This window comes from Oryctolagus cuniculus, chromosome 6, assembly GCF_964237555.1.
Source record: "Oryctolagus cuniculus chromosome 6, mOryCun1.1, whole genome shotgun sequence".
NCBI lineage: Eukaryota > Metazoa > Chordata > Mammalia > Lagomorpha > Leporidae > Oryctolagus > Oryctolagus cuniculus.
Genome location: NC_091437.1, coordinates 92,378 through 109,526, shown reverse-complemented (window position 1 = coordinate 109,526; position 17,149 = coordinate 92,378). Strand labels below are relative to the sequence as shown.

At 49.6% G+C, this 17,149-nt stretch overlaps 2 protein-coding genes across 3 annotated transcripts in view; both read right to left on the bottom strand.

The window, feature by feature from the left end:
- Positions 1–2,326: 2,326 nt before the first annotated feature.
- On the bottom strand, positions 2,327–15,303 carry PRSS38 (serine protease 38). The gene is made up of 5 exons (XM_008252778.4): positions 10,500–15,303; positions 10,227–10,389; positions 9,746–10,017; positions 2,950–3,092; positions 2,327–2,821 (listed from the first exon to the last, which is right to left on the bottom strand). The coding sequence occupies exons 1-5, from the start codon at positions 10,627–10,629 to the stop codon at positions 2,567–2,569; spliced, it is 963 nt and encodes a 320-aa protein (XP_008251000.3). The 5' UTR covers positions 10,630–15,303; the 3' UTR covers positions 2,327–2,566.
- The window catches only part of SNAP47 (synaptosome associated protein 47), an 86,377-nt gene continuing 71,554 nt past the window's right edge, over positions 2,327–17,149 (bottom strand). The window contains exons 5-6 of one of the 2 annotated variants that reach the window (XR_011389621.1): positions 2,943–3,092; positions 2,327–2,821 (exon numbers count right to left, since the gene is read on the bottom strand). The gene's annotated coding sequence lies outside the window, so the exon portion shown is untranslated. The remainder of the gene's footprint in view (positions 2,822–2,942; positions 3,093–17,149) is intronic. The other variant, XR_011389620.1, reaches the window with a different exon arrangement.

Here is a 17,149-nt window from a genome sequence, read left to right as displayed (position 1 = left end):
CTGCTGGGATGGACCACAGTTGGTGGGCGACTTGGGAGCTCCCACCTCTTGACTCTAAAGACTGATTCTGCTGCACACATTTTTGGGTAAGTATTCACCTGCATAGGTGTTTCTTACAAAAAAATTTTTTTTAATTTATTTTATTATTTTTATTTTTTTATCTGAAAGAGTGACAGAGGGAGGGAGAGACAGAGATCTTCCATCCACTGGTTTACTCCCTAAATGGCCAGGGCTGGACCAGGCAGAAGCCAGGAGCCTGGATCTCCACCTGGGTCTCTCACTGGAGCCATCCTCTGCTGGTTTCCAGGTGCACTGGCAAGGCAGCCAGGACTGACTCGTGCTCTGCCAATCTGGGGTGCTGGTGCTGCTGGCAGTGGCTTCATCTGCTGCATGACACCTGCCCCATGTGTGGCCGTTGTCGGATCAGAATTGCTAGGTATTTCCCCAGATGCATGCAGATCTCACTCTGCTTATCTTTATTCACCACGCAGGAGACTGACAAGGTCTATCTGCTTTTACCTGCTACCAGGGTTTCTGGCAAAATCACCACGTTTCGGTCACCTTTTCACAAGCCCAGTGACACACAGCCGGGAGTTTCCAATCCCCCTGCTGCAGCACATGGCAACCCTACACCGCATGAAAGCAAATGGCAGGGAAGCCACCTTGAGTCTCACTCCCCCCTCTGCCATCTGTCCCTTAAAGTCCATAACCACTCCACTCCCCAGCCACAAGGCTTAAACACTGTTTGGCCCTGGCAGACAGCTCCCAGATCTTTGTCATCTCAAAGTCATAGTAAATCTGCATGCTAATGGGTCAGCTGCTGGCCTGCAGCCCTTGTAGCTTCAGGAAGGGGCTGGTCACCCAGAAAGACCCTGAAGGATTAGAGGGTGGGGACCTTCACCCTACTGCAAACTCTGGGGAGACGGGCAGGGCTGAGGGTTGAGGTGAGCACCCATGGCCAGTGAGTTCATCAGCCATACACTTGATGGGCACGTGGGCAGTGAGGTTCTGGGAAGGTTCCTGCAGTGGGGTGCCCAGAGGGCATGGGACCTCCACACCCCTTCCCCTACTTTGTCTTATGCAGCTCTTCTGTATGCTGTGCATAAGCTGGCAATTAGGAGTGAATTCTTCTGACAGTGTCTGTATCCATACTGGAGTGCAGGATTGAGTCGTGGCTTAGACTGCTCCACCTCCCTGCTAACACACATGGAAGAGAGCAGGTGAAGCCTCAGTACTGAATCCCTGCCACCCACACAGGAGATCCAGAGCTCCTAGCTCCTGGCTTTGCCCTGGTCCATTAGCAATGTTACAGATTTTTGCACATCTTAACATGTGCGCAGACACACTCACACCTGCACCCTGTGTGCACACACACTCTTACCTGCATCAGTGTCAGGTGAGACACACGGATCCTGAACCCTGTGTGCACACATACTCTCACCTGCACCCTGTGTGCACACATACTCTCACCTGTATCCTGTGTGCACACACACGCTCACCTGCACCCTTAGTGCACACACACTCTCACCTGCATCAGTGTCAGGTAAGACACAAGGACCCTGCACCCTGTGTGTACACACACTCACATCTGCACCCTGTGTGCACACACTCATACCTGCACCCTGTGTGCACACACACTCTCACCTGCACCCTGTGTACACACACTCACACCTGCATCTGTGTCAGGTGAGACACATGGACCCTGCACCCTGTGTGCACACAGACTCACACCTGCATCAGTGTCAGGTGAGACATATGAACCCTGCACCCTGTGGGCACACACACTCTCACCTGCATCAGTGTCAGGTGAGACACATGAACCCTGCACCCTGTGGGCACACATACTCTCACCTACACCCTGTGTGCACACACATTCTCACCTGCATCAGTGTCAGCTGAGACACATGGACCCTGCACCCTGTGTACACAAATACTCACATCTGCATCAGTGTCAGGTGAGACACATGAACCCTGCACCCTGTGGACACACATACTCTCACCTGTATCCTGTGAGCATACACACTCTCACCTGCATCAGTGTCAGGTGAGACACATGAACCCTGTATCCTGTGTGCACACACACTCACACCTGCACCCTGTGTGCACACACACTCTCACCTGCATCAGTGTCAGGTGAGACACATGCACCCTGTATCCTGTGTGCACACACACTCACACCTGCACCCTGTGCACACACACACTCTCACCTGCATCAGTGTCAGGTGAGACACATGCACCCTGCACCCTGTGCACTACTCACCACTTGTTCTGGGGATGCAGCCTGCAGCAACTACAGAGTGGAGAAACCAGCTCAGGAGTTCTGGGATGCTTGCTTCATAAACATTTAATGATATCATCAAATCCCAGATACACAGAATCCAGGCCCTTGGCCCCGCCCTGGTGTCCTCTCTGCTCTCAGTCCCAGGCTGTCCCAGACCCAGCATCGAGGCCTGTCCAGGTGGCCCTCACCTGGCTCCAGAGAGAGATCGGCAGGAGGTGTCTGTGCCAGGCCAGGGGCAGGGCATGCAGCTGTAGAAAGCCTGAAGCGGGAGGGGAGCCTTGGCCCTCACAAAGCTGAGAGGCTGACCAGCATAGCCACGAGGACACTGAGAGTGGAGGGGAGAGCAGGGGAGAGGGCAGGGGTCGGCTGAGGAGGGGTGGGTACAACCTGTATGTGATAGCGAATCCAATGTGAGAAATGGGAGACGCGGGCATACACTCCAGGGTACATGGGCTGGGCACAACCACGACCCCAGCTCACAATTCCAATCTGCAACCAGGTCTCGTTGATTTCACAGACCAGTGGGCCCCCAGAGTCTCCCTGCCAAGGAGGAGGGGGCTTCCTGTGAACCCAGAGTGTGGGGCTCGCCCACTCACATGGTCCCTCCCTGGCGGCAGCACTGCAGAGTGTGAGACCCCAGGACACCCCCACCTGGCCCCACCTTTCACCTCACACACAGTCTTCCAGTTCCAGATGTCTCCAGCACACAGCATGTCCTGCATAATGTAGGACCGGTGCCCGTAGAGCAGCCGGCACATGGCTATCGGGATCAGAGGCAGCCGGGCCTCCTGCAGTTCCTCTGAGGAGTGACCTGTTGGGAGAGGGGACAGGACGAGGGCTATTCCTGGTGCACGGCAGGAGGAGCAACCCACAGGGCGGAGCAGAGACATCAGACGGTGTCCCTCAGCCCATGTGATGTGGTCTCCCTGGCAACACTGTCTCTCGTGAGAGTGCTCTGGACCCACAGTGTGGCTTCTCTCAGAGGAAGCTGGAACCTCCAGCCAGTGGGATGGCAGGGCCTGGCACACCCCACTGTTCCTGTAGGTGGGGGTGGGGGTGGGACCGAAGCCTAGGTCCCCAGGGAAGCGAGAGACCAACTATGCAGGGTACAGGCAGGGGTCACTGCTGGGGCCAGCACTGGGGCACAGCAGGGCTGGAGCAGGAGTGAGTACAGGCTCCCTCTCAGAGTTGAGGCCAAGGCTGAAACAAGGAGACAGGGAGCTCCCCTCCACTGGCTCAGGCCAGGCGTCACCTTTGGAGGGCCTGCCCTGTATGCATCACAGCACAGAGCAGTTGCAGACAGAGGCAGAGCACGGCCCTCACGCCAGGTGCAGCGTCACAGCACTCCATCTCTGCAGTGACCCCATCCCTCTGAGCAAAAAAGTGGCTCAGGAACCCTCAAGTTCCACGCAAGAGGAGGAAGGTGGGCCTTAAACATTCCACAATGTCTGGAATTTAACAACAACAACAACAAAAGAAAAAACAGTGGGGGGGACCCCAAAAGAATGCCAGATCCATTGTCAAGTGGTACAACACACACAGAATCAGAGCTGTGCATGAAGGTATCAGAAGAATCTGACAGGGCCTTCAAAATAACTGATATTTCTATGTGAAACGGAATTCTTTAAAGGTGAACAACGTGCTTGAACAAATGAAGAATTTCAGCAGCAAGATGAAAAGTCTAAGAAAATGATTTATAAACACTAGAAATAAAGACACAATATCAGAGCTGACAAATTCCTTTGATGAGGTTATCAAAAGATTGGGTACAGCTAAGAAAAAAGATCAATGAACTTGGAGATAGGTCACAGAAATTATATGAACGGAAACACGGAGAAAGACTGTGGGGGGTAGGGGGCGGTGGAGGGGAGAACCTAGCTGAGACAAAAGCAATCAATGCGGCATTTGTGGAGCTAGTTCCAGGGGAAGAGAAAGTAGAGGCAGAAGAACTACATTATGATACCATGGCCAAGAAATTTCCAAAATTAAAGACAGCACTCCTAGAAACATCACGATTAAAAAGCTGAACAACAGGGCCAGTGCTGTGGTGTAGGGGGTGAGCCCTCAATGCCGGCATCCCGTGTGGGTGCCAGTTTGAGATCTGGCTGCTCCACTTCCTGTCCAGCTCCCTGCTAATGGCCCAGGTGCTTAGGCCCCTGCACCCACGTGGAGCCTTGGAGGAGGTTCCTGGCTCCTGGCTTTGGATTGGCCAGCTGTTGAGGTCATTTGGGGAGTGAACCAATGGATGGAAGAGCTCTCTCTGTCTCTCCTTCTCTCTCTGTAACTCTGTCTTTCAAATAAATAGATGAATCTTTAAAAACAAAAAAAGCTAAACAACAGAATTGAGGAGAAATCTTGAAGGTAGCCAAAATAGGGGAAATATTATATACAGACTGCCAACGATGAGAGTCGTAACCCATTTCTCACTAAAAACTAGGCAAGTCAGAAGAAAACAGCATCCACTAGGAAAGCAGTACCAAAACATAAAAGCTGTCGACCCAGAATTCTCTATCTGGTGAAGCTATCCTTCCAACAGGAGTGTGATGCAACTGCTTCCTGCAAAAAGGATCTGTAACTCCCATTTGTTACTGTTAAAAGTACATGCAGGGGCCGGCACTGTGGTGTAGCAGGTAAAGCTGCTGCCTGCAATGCCAGAATCCCATATGGGCTCTGGTTTGAGACCCGGCTGCTCCACTTCTGATCCAGCTCTCTGCTGTGGCCTGGGAAAGCAGCAGAAGATGGCCCAAGTCCTTGGGTCCCTGTACCCGTGTGGGAGACCCAGGAGAAGCTCCTGGCTTCTGGCTTCGGATCAGCACAGCTCCGGCCATTGTGGCCATCTGGGTAGTGAACCTGCAGATGAAAGACCTTGCTCTCTCTCTTACTCTGCCATTCCTTCTCTTAATGTAACTTTTTCAAATACACAAATCTTAAAAAAATGTACATGTAATACAAGTATGGCACCAACACTTTGAAAAAAAAAAATGTAATCCATCAAAATTGGCCTAAGAATAAATTTAAAAATCTAAATGAACCAGTGGCCATAACAGATAGTAAGACAATATTATTCCAACCAACACTTACAAATGGTACCAGCATCAGTGTGCTTTATGGGAAAATCAGATCCAAACTTCAAGGAATAGCTTGTTCCTGTTTTAACAGAAACCATTTTCCAGAGAATACAAATAAACAGGAAAGCATTCAACCCATCCACCCAAAGTCAGCAGCACAAAGACGTCAACAAAAGATGAGGTTAGCCAACAAAGAAAACCTTAGACTCATGTTATTTACAACTGCATGTGGAAAAGTTCCAAACAAAAACTCTCAAGTTCTATCTGTTAAATAAATAATACAAAAAATTCCAAATAAAGCTTTCCTCAGAGTTCAGAGGTATTCCACATTAAATACCTATCCCTGGCATCAATAGATTAAAAGAAAATTATGTGATCCTCCGAGGGGTTGCTATAAATATCTGAATAAATTCAACACTGATCCATATTTTTCTTAAAGTAAGCCAACTATAACAGGTAACTTTCTCAATCTGGTATGATTTATCAACCTAAAAACTCTAGGTCAACCCATAAATATACTGAATTATTAGGAGCACTTTGAATAAAATAAAACCAGAAAAATAGACCTACCATAATTTCTACTGGAGTTTCCAACCATTGCAATAAGAAAAATATGTAAAAGATAAAATAAGGAAAGGAAGTGATGTAACAGTCTTTATTTGAAGAAAATATAATATTTTATCTAAAATTATCAACAAAATCAGTTGAATTTTTTTAAAGATTTATTTTATTTATTTGAAAGACAGAGTTACAGAGAGAGACAGAGAGAGACAGAGAGAGAGGTCCTCCATCAGCTGGTTCATTCCCTAGATGGCCGCAACGGCCTGAGCTGTGCTGATCCGAAGCCAGGAGCCTGGAGCCCCTTCTGGGTCTCCCTGCACATGGGTGCAGGGGCCCAAGGACTTGGGCATCTTCCACTGCCTTCCCAGGCCACAGCAGAGAGCTGGATTGGAAGAGTAGCAGCTGGTCTCAAACCGGCACCCATATGGGATGCCTGCACTTCAGGCCAGGGCTTTAACCTGCTGCGCCACTGCGCTGGCCTCAAAATCAGTTGACTATTAAAAATGAGTTTAGTATAGTGGTTGGATACAAGATCAACATGCAAATATCAATAGTTACAACTGATTAGCAAATGAAATTTTTAAAATTGCTTCTCAATATCCAGAGATACTCATCTTTTAAAGTACCCTAGTATAAACCTAGGGGAAAGAAGCACAGGCACTTAAGGAGAAGATCATAGAAAGTAATGCTTTATTTTTTTAATAGGCTAAAGGAGATTTCTTTTTTTTTTTTTTTTGACAGGCAGAGTGGACAGTGAGAGAGAGAGACAGAGAGAAAGGTCTTCCTTTTGCCGTTGGTTCACCCTCCAATGGCCGCCGCGGCCAGCGTACCGCGCTGATCCGATGGCAGGATCCAGGAGCCAGGTGCTTTTCCTGGTCTCCCATGGGGTGCAGGGCCCAAGCACTTGGGCCATCCTCCACTGCACTCCCTGGCCACAGCAGAGAGCTGGCCTGGAAGAGGGGCAACCGGGACAGAATCCGGCGCCCCAACTGGGACTAGAACCCGGTGTGCCAGCGCCGCAAGGCGGAGGATTAGCCTAGTGAGCTGCGGCGCCGGCCTTAAAGGAGATTTCTAAGCCTAATTTAAAATCTTAGGAGAATAAGGAGAATGAGGCTTTCGCTCTTGGGATACTGAATGCAAATTTCACACTCAAGTGTGAAGAAGCTGTAACTATTTTCTCTGCATACAACAAAGTCAGTCAAGGATACAACACAAAAAAGGTCCCCAAAGACAACAAACAGATGCTGATCGAAGGGTAGGGATTCCAGAACCCAATAGAGAAACCAATCCCTTCTGCTGTTCTCTATTTAAAAAGTGTACTTGTAATCAAAATGAGTAATTCTACGTGTTTATTGGCTACGGTGAGATGAGTGGATCTGTGTACAGGAGTAGTATAAGCACAACAGGAGCAATGCAATAGGGTAAGCAGCTTTTGCATTTCCCTAAGAACATGCACCAATTCATGGGACTGGGAATTACCAGGCTATTCTTCCTTTCTTTATGAAGTGTGTGGGATGTTCCTGTGAGTGTCCTGGGTTCCTGTGAATGTGCTAGTTCCTAGGAGTGTCCTGGGTTCCTCTGATTGTGGTAAATTCCTGTGAGTGTGGTAGTTCCAGTGAGTGTGGTAGTTCCTGTGGTTGTGGTGAGTTCCTGTGAGTGTGGGGGTTCTGAGAGTGTGGCAGTTCCTGTGAGTGTGGTGAGTTCCTGTGAGTGTGGTGACTTCCTGTGAGTGTGGCAGTTCCTGTGAGTGTGGTAGTTCCTGTGGTTGTGGTGAGTTCCTGTGAGTGTGGGGGTTCTGAGAGTGTGGCAGTTCCTGTGAGAGTGGTGAGTTCCTGTGAGTGTGGCAGTTCCTGTGAGTGTGGTAGTTCCTGTGGTTGTGGTGGGTTCCTGTGAGAGTGGTGGGTTCCTGTGAGAGTGGTGGGTTCCTGTGAGTGTGGTGGGTTCCTATGAATGTGACAGTTCTTGTGAGTGTGGTAGGTTCCTGTGAGTGTGGTGAGTTCCTGTGAGTGTGGTGGGTTTCTGTGAGTGTGGTGGGTTCCTGTGAGTGTGGCAGTTTGTGTGAGTGTGGTAGTTCCTGTGAGTGTGGTGAGTTCCTGTGAGTGTGACGGGTTCCTGTGAGTGTGGTGAGTTCCTGTGAGTGTGGTGAGTTCCTGTGAGTGTGGCAGTTCCTGTGAGTGTGGTAGTTCCCGTGGTTGTGGTGAGTTCCTATGAATGTGACAGTTCTTGTGAGTGTGGTAGGTTCCTGTGAGTGTGCTGGGTTCCTGTGAGTGTGGTAGTTCCTGTGAGTGTGACGGGTTCCTGTGAGTGTGGTGGGTTCCTGTGAGTGTGGCAGTTTGTGTGAGTGTCGTGAGTTCCTGTGAGTGTGGTAGTTCCTGTGAATGTGGTAGTTCCTGTGAGGGTGGCGGGTTCCTGCGAGTGTGGTGGGTTCCTGTGAGTGTGCTGGGTTCCTGTGAGTGTGGTGTATTCCTGTGTGTCGTGAGTTCCTGTGTGTTGTGAGTTCCTGTGAGTGTGGCAGTTCCTGTGAGTGTGGTGGGTTCCTGTGAGTGTGGTGAGTTCCTATGAATGTGACAGTTCTTGTGAGTGTGATGGGTTCCTGTGAGTGTGGCAGTTTGTGTGAGTGTGGTGAGTTCCTGTGAGTGTGGTGAGTTCCTGTGAGTATGGTGGGTTTCTGTGAGTGTGGTGGGTTCCTGTGAGTGTGGCAGTTTGTGTGAGTGTGGTAGTTCCTGTGAGTGTGGTGGGTTCCTGTGAGTGTGGTGGGTTCCTGTGAGGGTGGCGGGTTCCTGTGAGTATGGTGGGTTCCTGTGAGGGTGGCGGGTTCCTGTGAGTGTGGTGGGTTCCTGTGAGTGTGGTAGTTCTTATGAGTGTGGTAGTTCCTGTGAGTGTGGCAGTTTGTGTGAGTGTGGTGAGTTCCTCTGTGTATGGTAGTTCCTGTGAGTGTGGTGGGTTCCAGTGTGTGTGGTGAGTTCCTGTGAGTGTGGTGGGTTCCTGTGAGTGTGGTGGGTTCCTGTGAGTGTGGCAGTTTCTGTGAGTGTCGTGAGTTCCTGTGAGTGTGGTAGTTCCTGTGAGTGTGGTGGGTTCCTGTGAGTGTTGTGAGTTCCTGTGAGTGTGGTGAGTTTCTTTGAGTATGGTGGGTTCCTGTGAGTGTGGCAGTTTGTGTGAGTCTGGTGAGTTCCTGTGAGTGTGGTGAGTTTCTGTAAGTATGGTGGGTTCCTGTGACTGTGGTAGTTCCTATGAGTGTGGTAGTTCCTGTGAGTGTGGTGATTTCCTGTGAGTGTGGCAGTTTGTGTGAGTGTGGTGAGTTCCTGTGAGTATGGTGAGTTCCTGTGAGTGTGGTGGGTTCCTGTGAGTGTGGTAGTTCCTGTGAGTGTGGGGAGTTCCTGTGAGTGTGGTGGGTTCCTGTGAGTGTGGTAGTTCCTGTGCATGTGGTGAATTCCTGTGAGTGTTGTGAGTTCCTTTGAGTGTGGTGAGTTCCTGTGAGTATGTTGGGTTCCTGTGAGTGTGGCACTTCCTGTGAGTATGGTGGGTTCCTGTGGGTGTGGTAGTTCCTGTGAGTGTGGTGAGTTCCAGCGAGTGTGGTGGGTTCCTGTGAGTGTGGTGAGTTCTGTGCGTGTGGTGGGTTCCTGTGAGTGTGGTGGGTTCCTGTGAGTGTGGTGGTTCCTGTGAGTGGGGGGCTTTCCTGTGTTTGTAGTGTGTTTTTGGAGCTGCCCTGCTGCGTGGCATTTTGCCTGTCTTTACCCCTTCCCTGGTGGCACCCTGTCACCTGTCAGGTGTTTTATCTCTCCCTCACGGCTTCCATGACCCCTTCCATGCCCTTGAGGCCTACACCTGCTCTTACCTTGCTGTGAGATCAGGCCCCATCCAGTAGCCCAGCATGCCAGGCCTGTGAGGTTTAGATCGGCAGGCGCCAGGCAGACAGGGAGCACGGCGTCGGAGAATGTGATGCGGGACTTGAGCTGCACCAGCGCCACGTCCCCGCCAATGGGGTGGTACATCTGATAGCTGGGGTGCAGAATCACCTGGTTCACTTCGAACCACTGGGTGTGGTTGCGGGCTGCCTTGAGGTTGGTGAGGCCCACATACAAGTCAAAGGTCTCCAAGCTCTTGTCCCTGCAAGCCGGGGAAGGCACATTGCCTGCGGCCCAGCGCAGAGACCAGCACCACGAAAAGGCAGGCACAGGCCGGGAGGAGTCGCGACCCCAGCCCCTGCCCAGGACTCAGTTCCACAAGGCTGCCCTGTGCGCAGGCGCTGGCCTCTGCCGTGGACCCGCTTCCCAGGCGCGCGAGTCACGCGCTGTGACCGCGGCTGCGGGCCTCACCGGTGGAAGCAGTGTGCCGCCGACAGCACCCAGTACTCGTCGACGATGGAGCCGCCGCATACGTGGAAGCCGGCGTAGTGCACGCTCACTTGCCATGGCCACCTGGTCTCGGTGGCCGGCGCGCCGCCCAGCACCTTGCCCGGCACCGCTCGCCGACCGCAGGCTGGGAAGGGGACAGGGCGTGAGGGGAGCGGGCCAGCGGGGCGTCCGCCGCTGCCAGCTCCACCGCGAGCCATGGGATTCCCTCTGCTGCGCCCTGGAGCAGGGGCCTACCGGGGTCACCGCGCGAGGAGTTTCTTGGGCTCTTGGGAGGTCCCCGGACCCATGCCTCAGCTGGGGCTGGGGTCCTCGTCACCAGCAGCAGCAATAGTAGCAGGAAGCCCAGGCCTGAGAAGGGTGCCATGAGGATGGAAGGATGCGCCTGACTTGGACGCGTGAGGGAGCCTGGGCCTTGGGAGCCTGGGCGCAAAGGCGCCCCCAGCAGGCGACTGCACCTAGCCTGAACACTTGGCGCCCCCAGCAGGTGAAAGCTCAGAGGCAGGGGCAGGGAGGGCGCCCCCAGCAGGTGATACACACATGTGGCAGTAGCCACTCAACCCAGACACTGGGGCTTCACCCCGTGCCTCACCCCCACCCTTGGGTTTGTCACCACAGCCCACAGACAAAACTGTGTAGGCCGGTTCTGTGCCAGACTTGATTCTGTAAGTCAGTTACCATGGACAGCTCTGCTGCACAGCTGCCAACCTTTGCACGTTATGAAACATGCCCCTTCTTGCAGGCTTGGGGAGTGAACCAGCAGATGGAAGACCTATCTCTCTCCCCTCCCCCCCTTCTCCATAACTCCACCTTTCAAATAAATAAATAAATCTTTTTTAAAAAAAGTTATAATTTACGTGGGAGGGTAAAGGTCCAAGAGAGTAAGACAGATCAGTTTTCCCTACACAACCCCAAATCTCATTGTGGTGCTATAGTAATTAAAACATTAGTAGTGTTGGGGCCGGTGCTGTGGCACAGTGGGTTAAAGCCCTGGCCTGAAGCGCCGGCATCCCATATGGGCACCGGTTCTAGTCCCGGCTGCTCCTCTTCCAATCCAGCTCTCTGCTATGGCCTGGGAAAGCAGTAGAGGATGGCCCAAGTCCTTGGGCCCCTGCACCTGTGTGGGAGACCCGGAAGAAGTTCCTGGTTCCTGGCTTTGGATCAGCACAGCTCCAGCTGTTGCAGCCATCTGGGGAGTAGGCCAACAGATGGAAGACCTCTCTCTCTCTCTCTGCCTCTCCTCTCTCTGTGTAACTCTTTAAAATAAATAAAATAAATCTTAAAAAAACATTAGTAGTGTATATACAGGGACAAAAAATGGTAATGGAATTGGCCGGCGCCGTGGCTCAATAGGCTAATCCTCCGCCTTGCGGCGCTGGCACACCGCGTTCTAGTCCTGGTCAGGGTGCCGGATTCTGTCCCGGTTGCCCCTCTTTCAGGCCAGCTCTCTGCTATGGCCCGGGAGTGCAGTGGAGGATGGCCCAAGTGCTTGGGCCCTGCACCCGCATGGGAGACCAGGGAAAGCACCTGGCTCCTGGCTTCGGATCAGCGTGATGCGCCGGTCGCAGCGGCCATTGGAAGGTGAACCAACAGCAAAGGAAGACCTTTCTCTCTGTCTCTCTTTCTCTCACTGTCCACTCTGCCTGTCAAAAATAAATAAATAAATAAATAAATGGTAATGGAATTGTCTTAATTCAGATTGCTATGGCAAAATATCATATAAAAACTCTGTGGCTTATAGACAATAACATTTACATTTTTTTTAATTTATTATTTACTTGAAAGGCAGACAGAGAGAAATAGAGTATTCCACTCCTCTGGTTCACTCCCAAAATACTAGCAACAGCTGAGGCTAAGCCTGCAGCCTGGAACTCAATCTGGGTCCTTGGGCAGCAAGGTGGACGGGGTGAGGGAGCTCTTGAGAACAAGAACCCCATTCAGGAGGCTTCCATTCTCAACATAACTGCCTCCAGCCACCCTCACAATGGGGGTGAGGATTCCAGCCCGTGGCTCTGGAGGATGCAGGTGTCAGCCCATTCCAGGAGCACAGCCCACAGTCATGGAACTCCCATATGTGGTGTACACTTGGAAAAGTGGCTATGCACATGAGGAGAAATGAAATAAGAATGGTACCTCACAATTCACACAAAAATAGACAAAAGGAACACTTAACCTTCTGGCATAGTACACTAAGCCTCCACCTGTAATACTGGCATCCAATATGGGTGCCAGTTTGAGACCTGGATGCTCCATTTCTGATCCAGCTCCCTGCTAATGGCCTGGGAAAGCAGCAGCAGATAGTTCAAGTGCTTGGGCCCCTGCATCCATGTAGGAGACCTGGAAGAAGCTCCGCATTGCTGGTTTTGGCCTGGTCCAGCCCTGGCCATTGCAGTCATCTGGGGAGTGAACCAGCAGATGAAGGATTGCGCGCTCTCTCTCCCCTCCTCCTCCCCTCTCTCTGTAACTCTGCCTTTCAAACAAATAAAAACAAATCTTTAAAAAAAAAACCTTTAGATTAAAAGTTGGAAAGGTTTCCAACAATTGCAAACAAGGTAATAAGGGCTAGCCCTTCCGGTGAAGGCAACTAGACTCCATGATAAAACATGAAATCACCCCCAGAGAAGCAGGAAATACCCAAACCGTGATGCTGGGTCACCAGAATAAGACCCAACCAGGAGACTCAAGCATTCAGGCTGCTGCTGCCCTTTCAGAAAGGGCAGCACAGGGACTCTGTGTCATTTTTGGCAGCCGTTTTGGGTTAGGGAAGCGATGGGTGTGGACCATGGTGCACCACACCTGCTTTGGGCTGAAAACAAGAAGGGATGCACCCTCGGAATATGGGTGAATCAGACGCAGAACAGCCCAGCTTTGAATCATCTGGGTGACTCAAACCCTGAACTCAGAAAATCTCAAGTTCTCAAGCCCTGAACTCGGTGCAGAGTAACCCAGATTGCTAGTGCCTGCCTGTGCCTGGCAAAAGAAACAAAAGTCCTCTCAGGGCAGTGGTGGCATCCCCTGAAGCATTACATTACTTTCATGAGTAAAACGTAAATACCTCTCCAGCACATAAGCAGAGATAACCAGAAACATGAGGTAGCACACCGTGACTGAGAGCCAGCAGAAAAAAACAAACCGGAAGAAACCCAGATAGTTGAGCTATCAGCCAGAAACTGTAAAACGAATGTGCTTATTGTGCTCAAGAGGATAAAACTGTGCTTGTAAATATTTATAGCAACAACTGGAAACTATAAATGTGGCAGAGTCTTTCAAAAAACTGAAATAGAATTTTTTGACATGAAAAACACAAAAAACAAAATTCAGAACTCACAGGCTTCGACAACAGTTTAGATTCAGATGAAGATAGAATCCATGAACTAGATAGAACATAAGGTTCAGAAGAAACTACCCGAAATGTGGGGAGGAGGAACCCTAGGAAGGACACGAATAATCTTTAAAACTATATAAATATACATATAAATATATATAGGAGGAAGGACATGAATATTCTTTAAAACTATATATGTATATATATATATGCATTTAAAAAAATAAAAAGTTCCTGGGGATGGTGACTGCAGCACCGGTAACCCTTATGGGCACCAAGTTCAAGTTCTGGCTGCTCCACTTCCAATCCAGCTCCCTGCTAATGGCCTGAGAAAGCAGTGGAGGATGACCCAAGTGCTTGGGCCCCTGCACCTACATGAGAGACCAGGAGGAAACTCCTGGTTCCTGGCTCTGGCCTGACCCAGCACAAGCTGTTGAGGACATCTGGGGAGTGATTCAGTGGAGGGAAGCCTCAGGTCTCTCTCTCTTTGTAACTTTCAAAATAAACAAATAAATCTTAAAAATAAAAGACTTCCTAATTTTGTTTTGACTTTGTTTTGAATAAAACTAACAAACAAAAAAATAACGTGTATTTCTAGCCAAGAGGTAGTAAATGGGATCAGATGGACCTTCAATCTGAAACAATAATAATAATAATAAAACTTTTAAAACTGGTTTTCAAGATCCTGTACATCAGGCAATGGTGGCTGTGGTCCCTGAGACACAGGAGAGCGTCGAGCCTCTGCCCAGCCTCAGAAATGGGAATCCAGACAGGGCTGGTGAAGAGAGATCAGGCCGCATTCTCAGGGCAGAGACCGGCGAAGGGAGCAGCGAGGAGAAAGAGCCCTGGAGAGCCGAGAGCGCCCCCTGCAGCTGCTCGGCCGCGCGCCGATCTGGGCGAGCCTCTGACTGGAAGTCACAGGGCAATGCTGTTACTAACACTCTCCTGAATAACCAACAACTCAAAAAAGGCATCACAAGGAAGTTTAACAAATACTTTAAGATAAATGATTGGGAAAACACAACACATGGAAGGGAAGTGTCCGAGCAGGTCTTGGAGGGAAACTCACAGCTTTAAATGCCTAGGAAAGTCCTCAGATCAGTAACTTTAGTAACAGGAATACCTTCAGTAATAGCCATAATCACATGCAGGACATAAACAAAACAGCAGAGAAAATCAACGAACCCACAGGTTCATTCTCTGAAAGGATCAATAAAGTTAACAAAGCTCCAGCTAGACTGATATCTAAAAACACTCAAGTTATTAAATCAGGAATGATTTACATTAAAAAGGAGAGAGAGAGAGAGAGAGAGAGAGAGAGAGAGAGAGAGAGAGAGAGAGAGAGAGAGACTGAGACTTAAAAGAGAATACTACAAAGCCGGCGCCACGGCTCACTAGGCTAATCCTCCGCCTTGCGGCACCGGCACACCAGGTTCTAGTCCTGGTTGGGGCGCCGGATTCTGTCCCGGTTGCTCCTCTTCCAGGCCAGCTCTCTGCTGTGGCCAGGGAGTGCAGTGGAGGATGGCCCAAGTGCTTGGGCCCTGCACCCCATGGGAGACCAGGAGAAGCACCTGGCTCCTGGCTTCGGATCAGCGCGATGCACTGGCCGCAGCGTGCCGCCAGCCATTGGAGGGTGAACCAACGGCAAAAGGAAGACCTTTCTCTGTCTCTCTCACTGTCCACTCTGTCAAAAAAAAAAAAAAAAAAAAAAAAAAGAGAGAGAGAGAGAGAATACTACAAGCCACTCCATGCCAGCAAGTGAGATAGCAAATTCCTAGAAAAACACAAACTACCTAAGCTGACCCACATAGAAATAAGACCGATGAGTAGAACTATTGCATGAGTGAAACAGAAATTCTGGGACTTTGTGCAACTAACTCCTTGATTTCCACGATATCGAAACCAACTAATGGGATCACAAGGAAAGGAAATTACAGGCCAGTAACTTATGATACAGACACACAAATCCTCAACAAAATACTGACAAAGAAAATCCAGCAATGTATGAAAAAGATTATGCATTGTGCACAGGTGGGATTTACCCTGGGAATGCAAGGCTGGGTTAACATTTAAAAGTCAATTAGAGGGTAATGCCACCACCTGTATCACTGGCATTCCATATGGGCACCAGTTCAAGTCCTGGCTGCTCCACTTCCGATCCAGCTCCCTGCCATGGCCTGGGAAAGCAGTAGAAGATGGCTCAAGTCCTTGGGCTCCTACACCTGCGTGGGAAGACCCGGAGGAAGCTCCTGGCTTTGGATCGGCACAGCTCTGGCTGTTGTGGCTAACTGGTGAGTGAACCAGCGGATGGAAAACCTCTCTCTCTCTGTCTCTTCTCTCTCTGTGTAACTCTTTCAATAAATAAATAAAAATCTTTTTAAAAAAAGTCAATTAATGTAACAAACCCATATTACTAGATTAAGAACAAAATCCACAAGATCATATTATTAGATGCAGAAAAGCCAACTCTTTCAGGATAAAATAACAAACTAGAACTAGAAGGGAGCTTCCTTAACTGGATAAAGGATAGCCAAAGGCCCACAACCAGCATCACGCTTAGTGGTGAGACTGGAGCTTCCTCCACGAGATGAGGAGCAGGACAAGGACGGCTGTTCTCACTGCTTTTGCTCAGTGCTGTACTGGAGTTTCCAGGCAAGAAAATGAAGCAAGAAAAAAGACAAAATCATCCAGTTGGAAAGCAAGAGGCAAAATGATCTCCATTTGCAGACAGCACGATCTTGTACATGAAAACCCTCACAAGTCCACTAAAAACTGTAGGATACAGAATCAATATATGGAAATTAATCTATCTCTGTACACTAGCAACAAAAATGAAGTAAAACAATTCCATTTAGAGTAGCATCAAAAGAATAAAAACGTTTCAGAGTAAATTAAAATAAATGCAAATCTGTACACTGGAAACTACATGGATCAGAGATTTGTTAAGTGGCCTTCCTTCCCCATGTATCTACTGAGTCAATGAAATCCCTACCAAATTACCAGATGTTTTTCTTTTCTGCTTTTTCTGTAGAAATCAACAAATGGATTCTAAAACTTGTATGAAAATCCCAGGATCTCAGAATTGTCCAATCTTGAAAAAGAACAAGTTGGGAGACTCAGCTGTAGAATCACACACAGCGTGGTGCTGACACAGGGGTGAAGACAGAGGTCAGTGGACTCCAACTGGGAATCCAGAAATAAACCAGCATTCACAGATAAGACAATTCAACGGGAAAGGGAGTATCATTTCAACAAATGGCCTAGTCACCTGAAAAAGAAGCAGCTCCGGATCCTGGCTCCAGTCCGGCCCTGCTCTGGCTGGTGAGGCCATTTGGGGAGTGGACCAGTGGATGGAGGACCTTTCTGTCTTTCTCCGTGTAACCCTGCCTTTCAAATAAAAAAAAAAAAAACCTTTAAAATTTTTTTTATTTATTTGACAGGTAGAGTTATAGACAGTGAGAGAGAAAGAGACAGAGAGAAAGGTCTTCCTTCTGTTAGTTCACTCCCCAAATGGCTGCTACAGCCGGCACTGCACTGATCTGAAGCCAGGAGCCATGTGCTT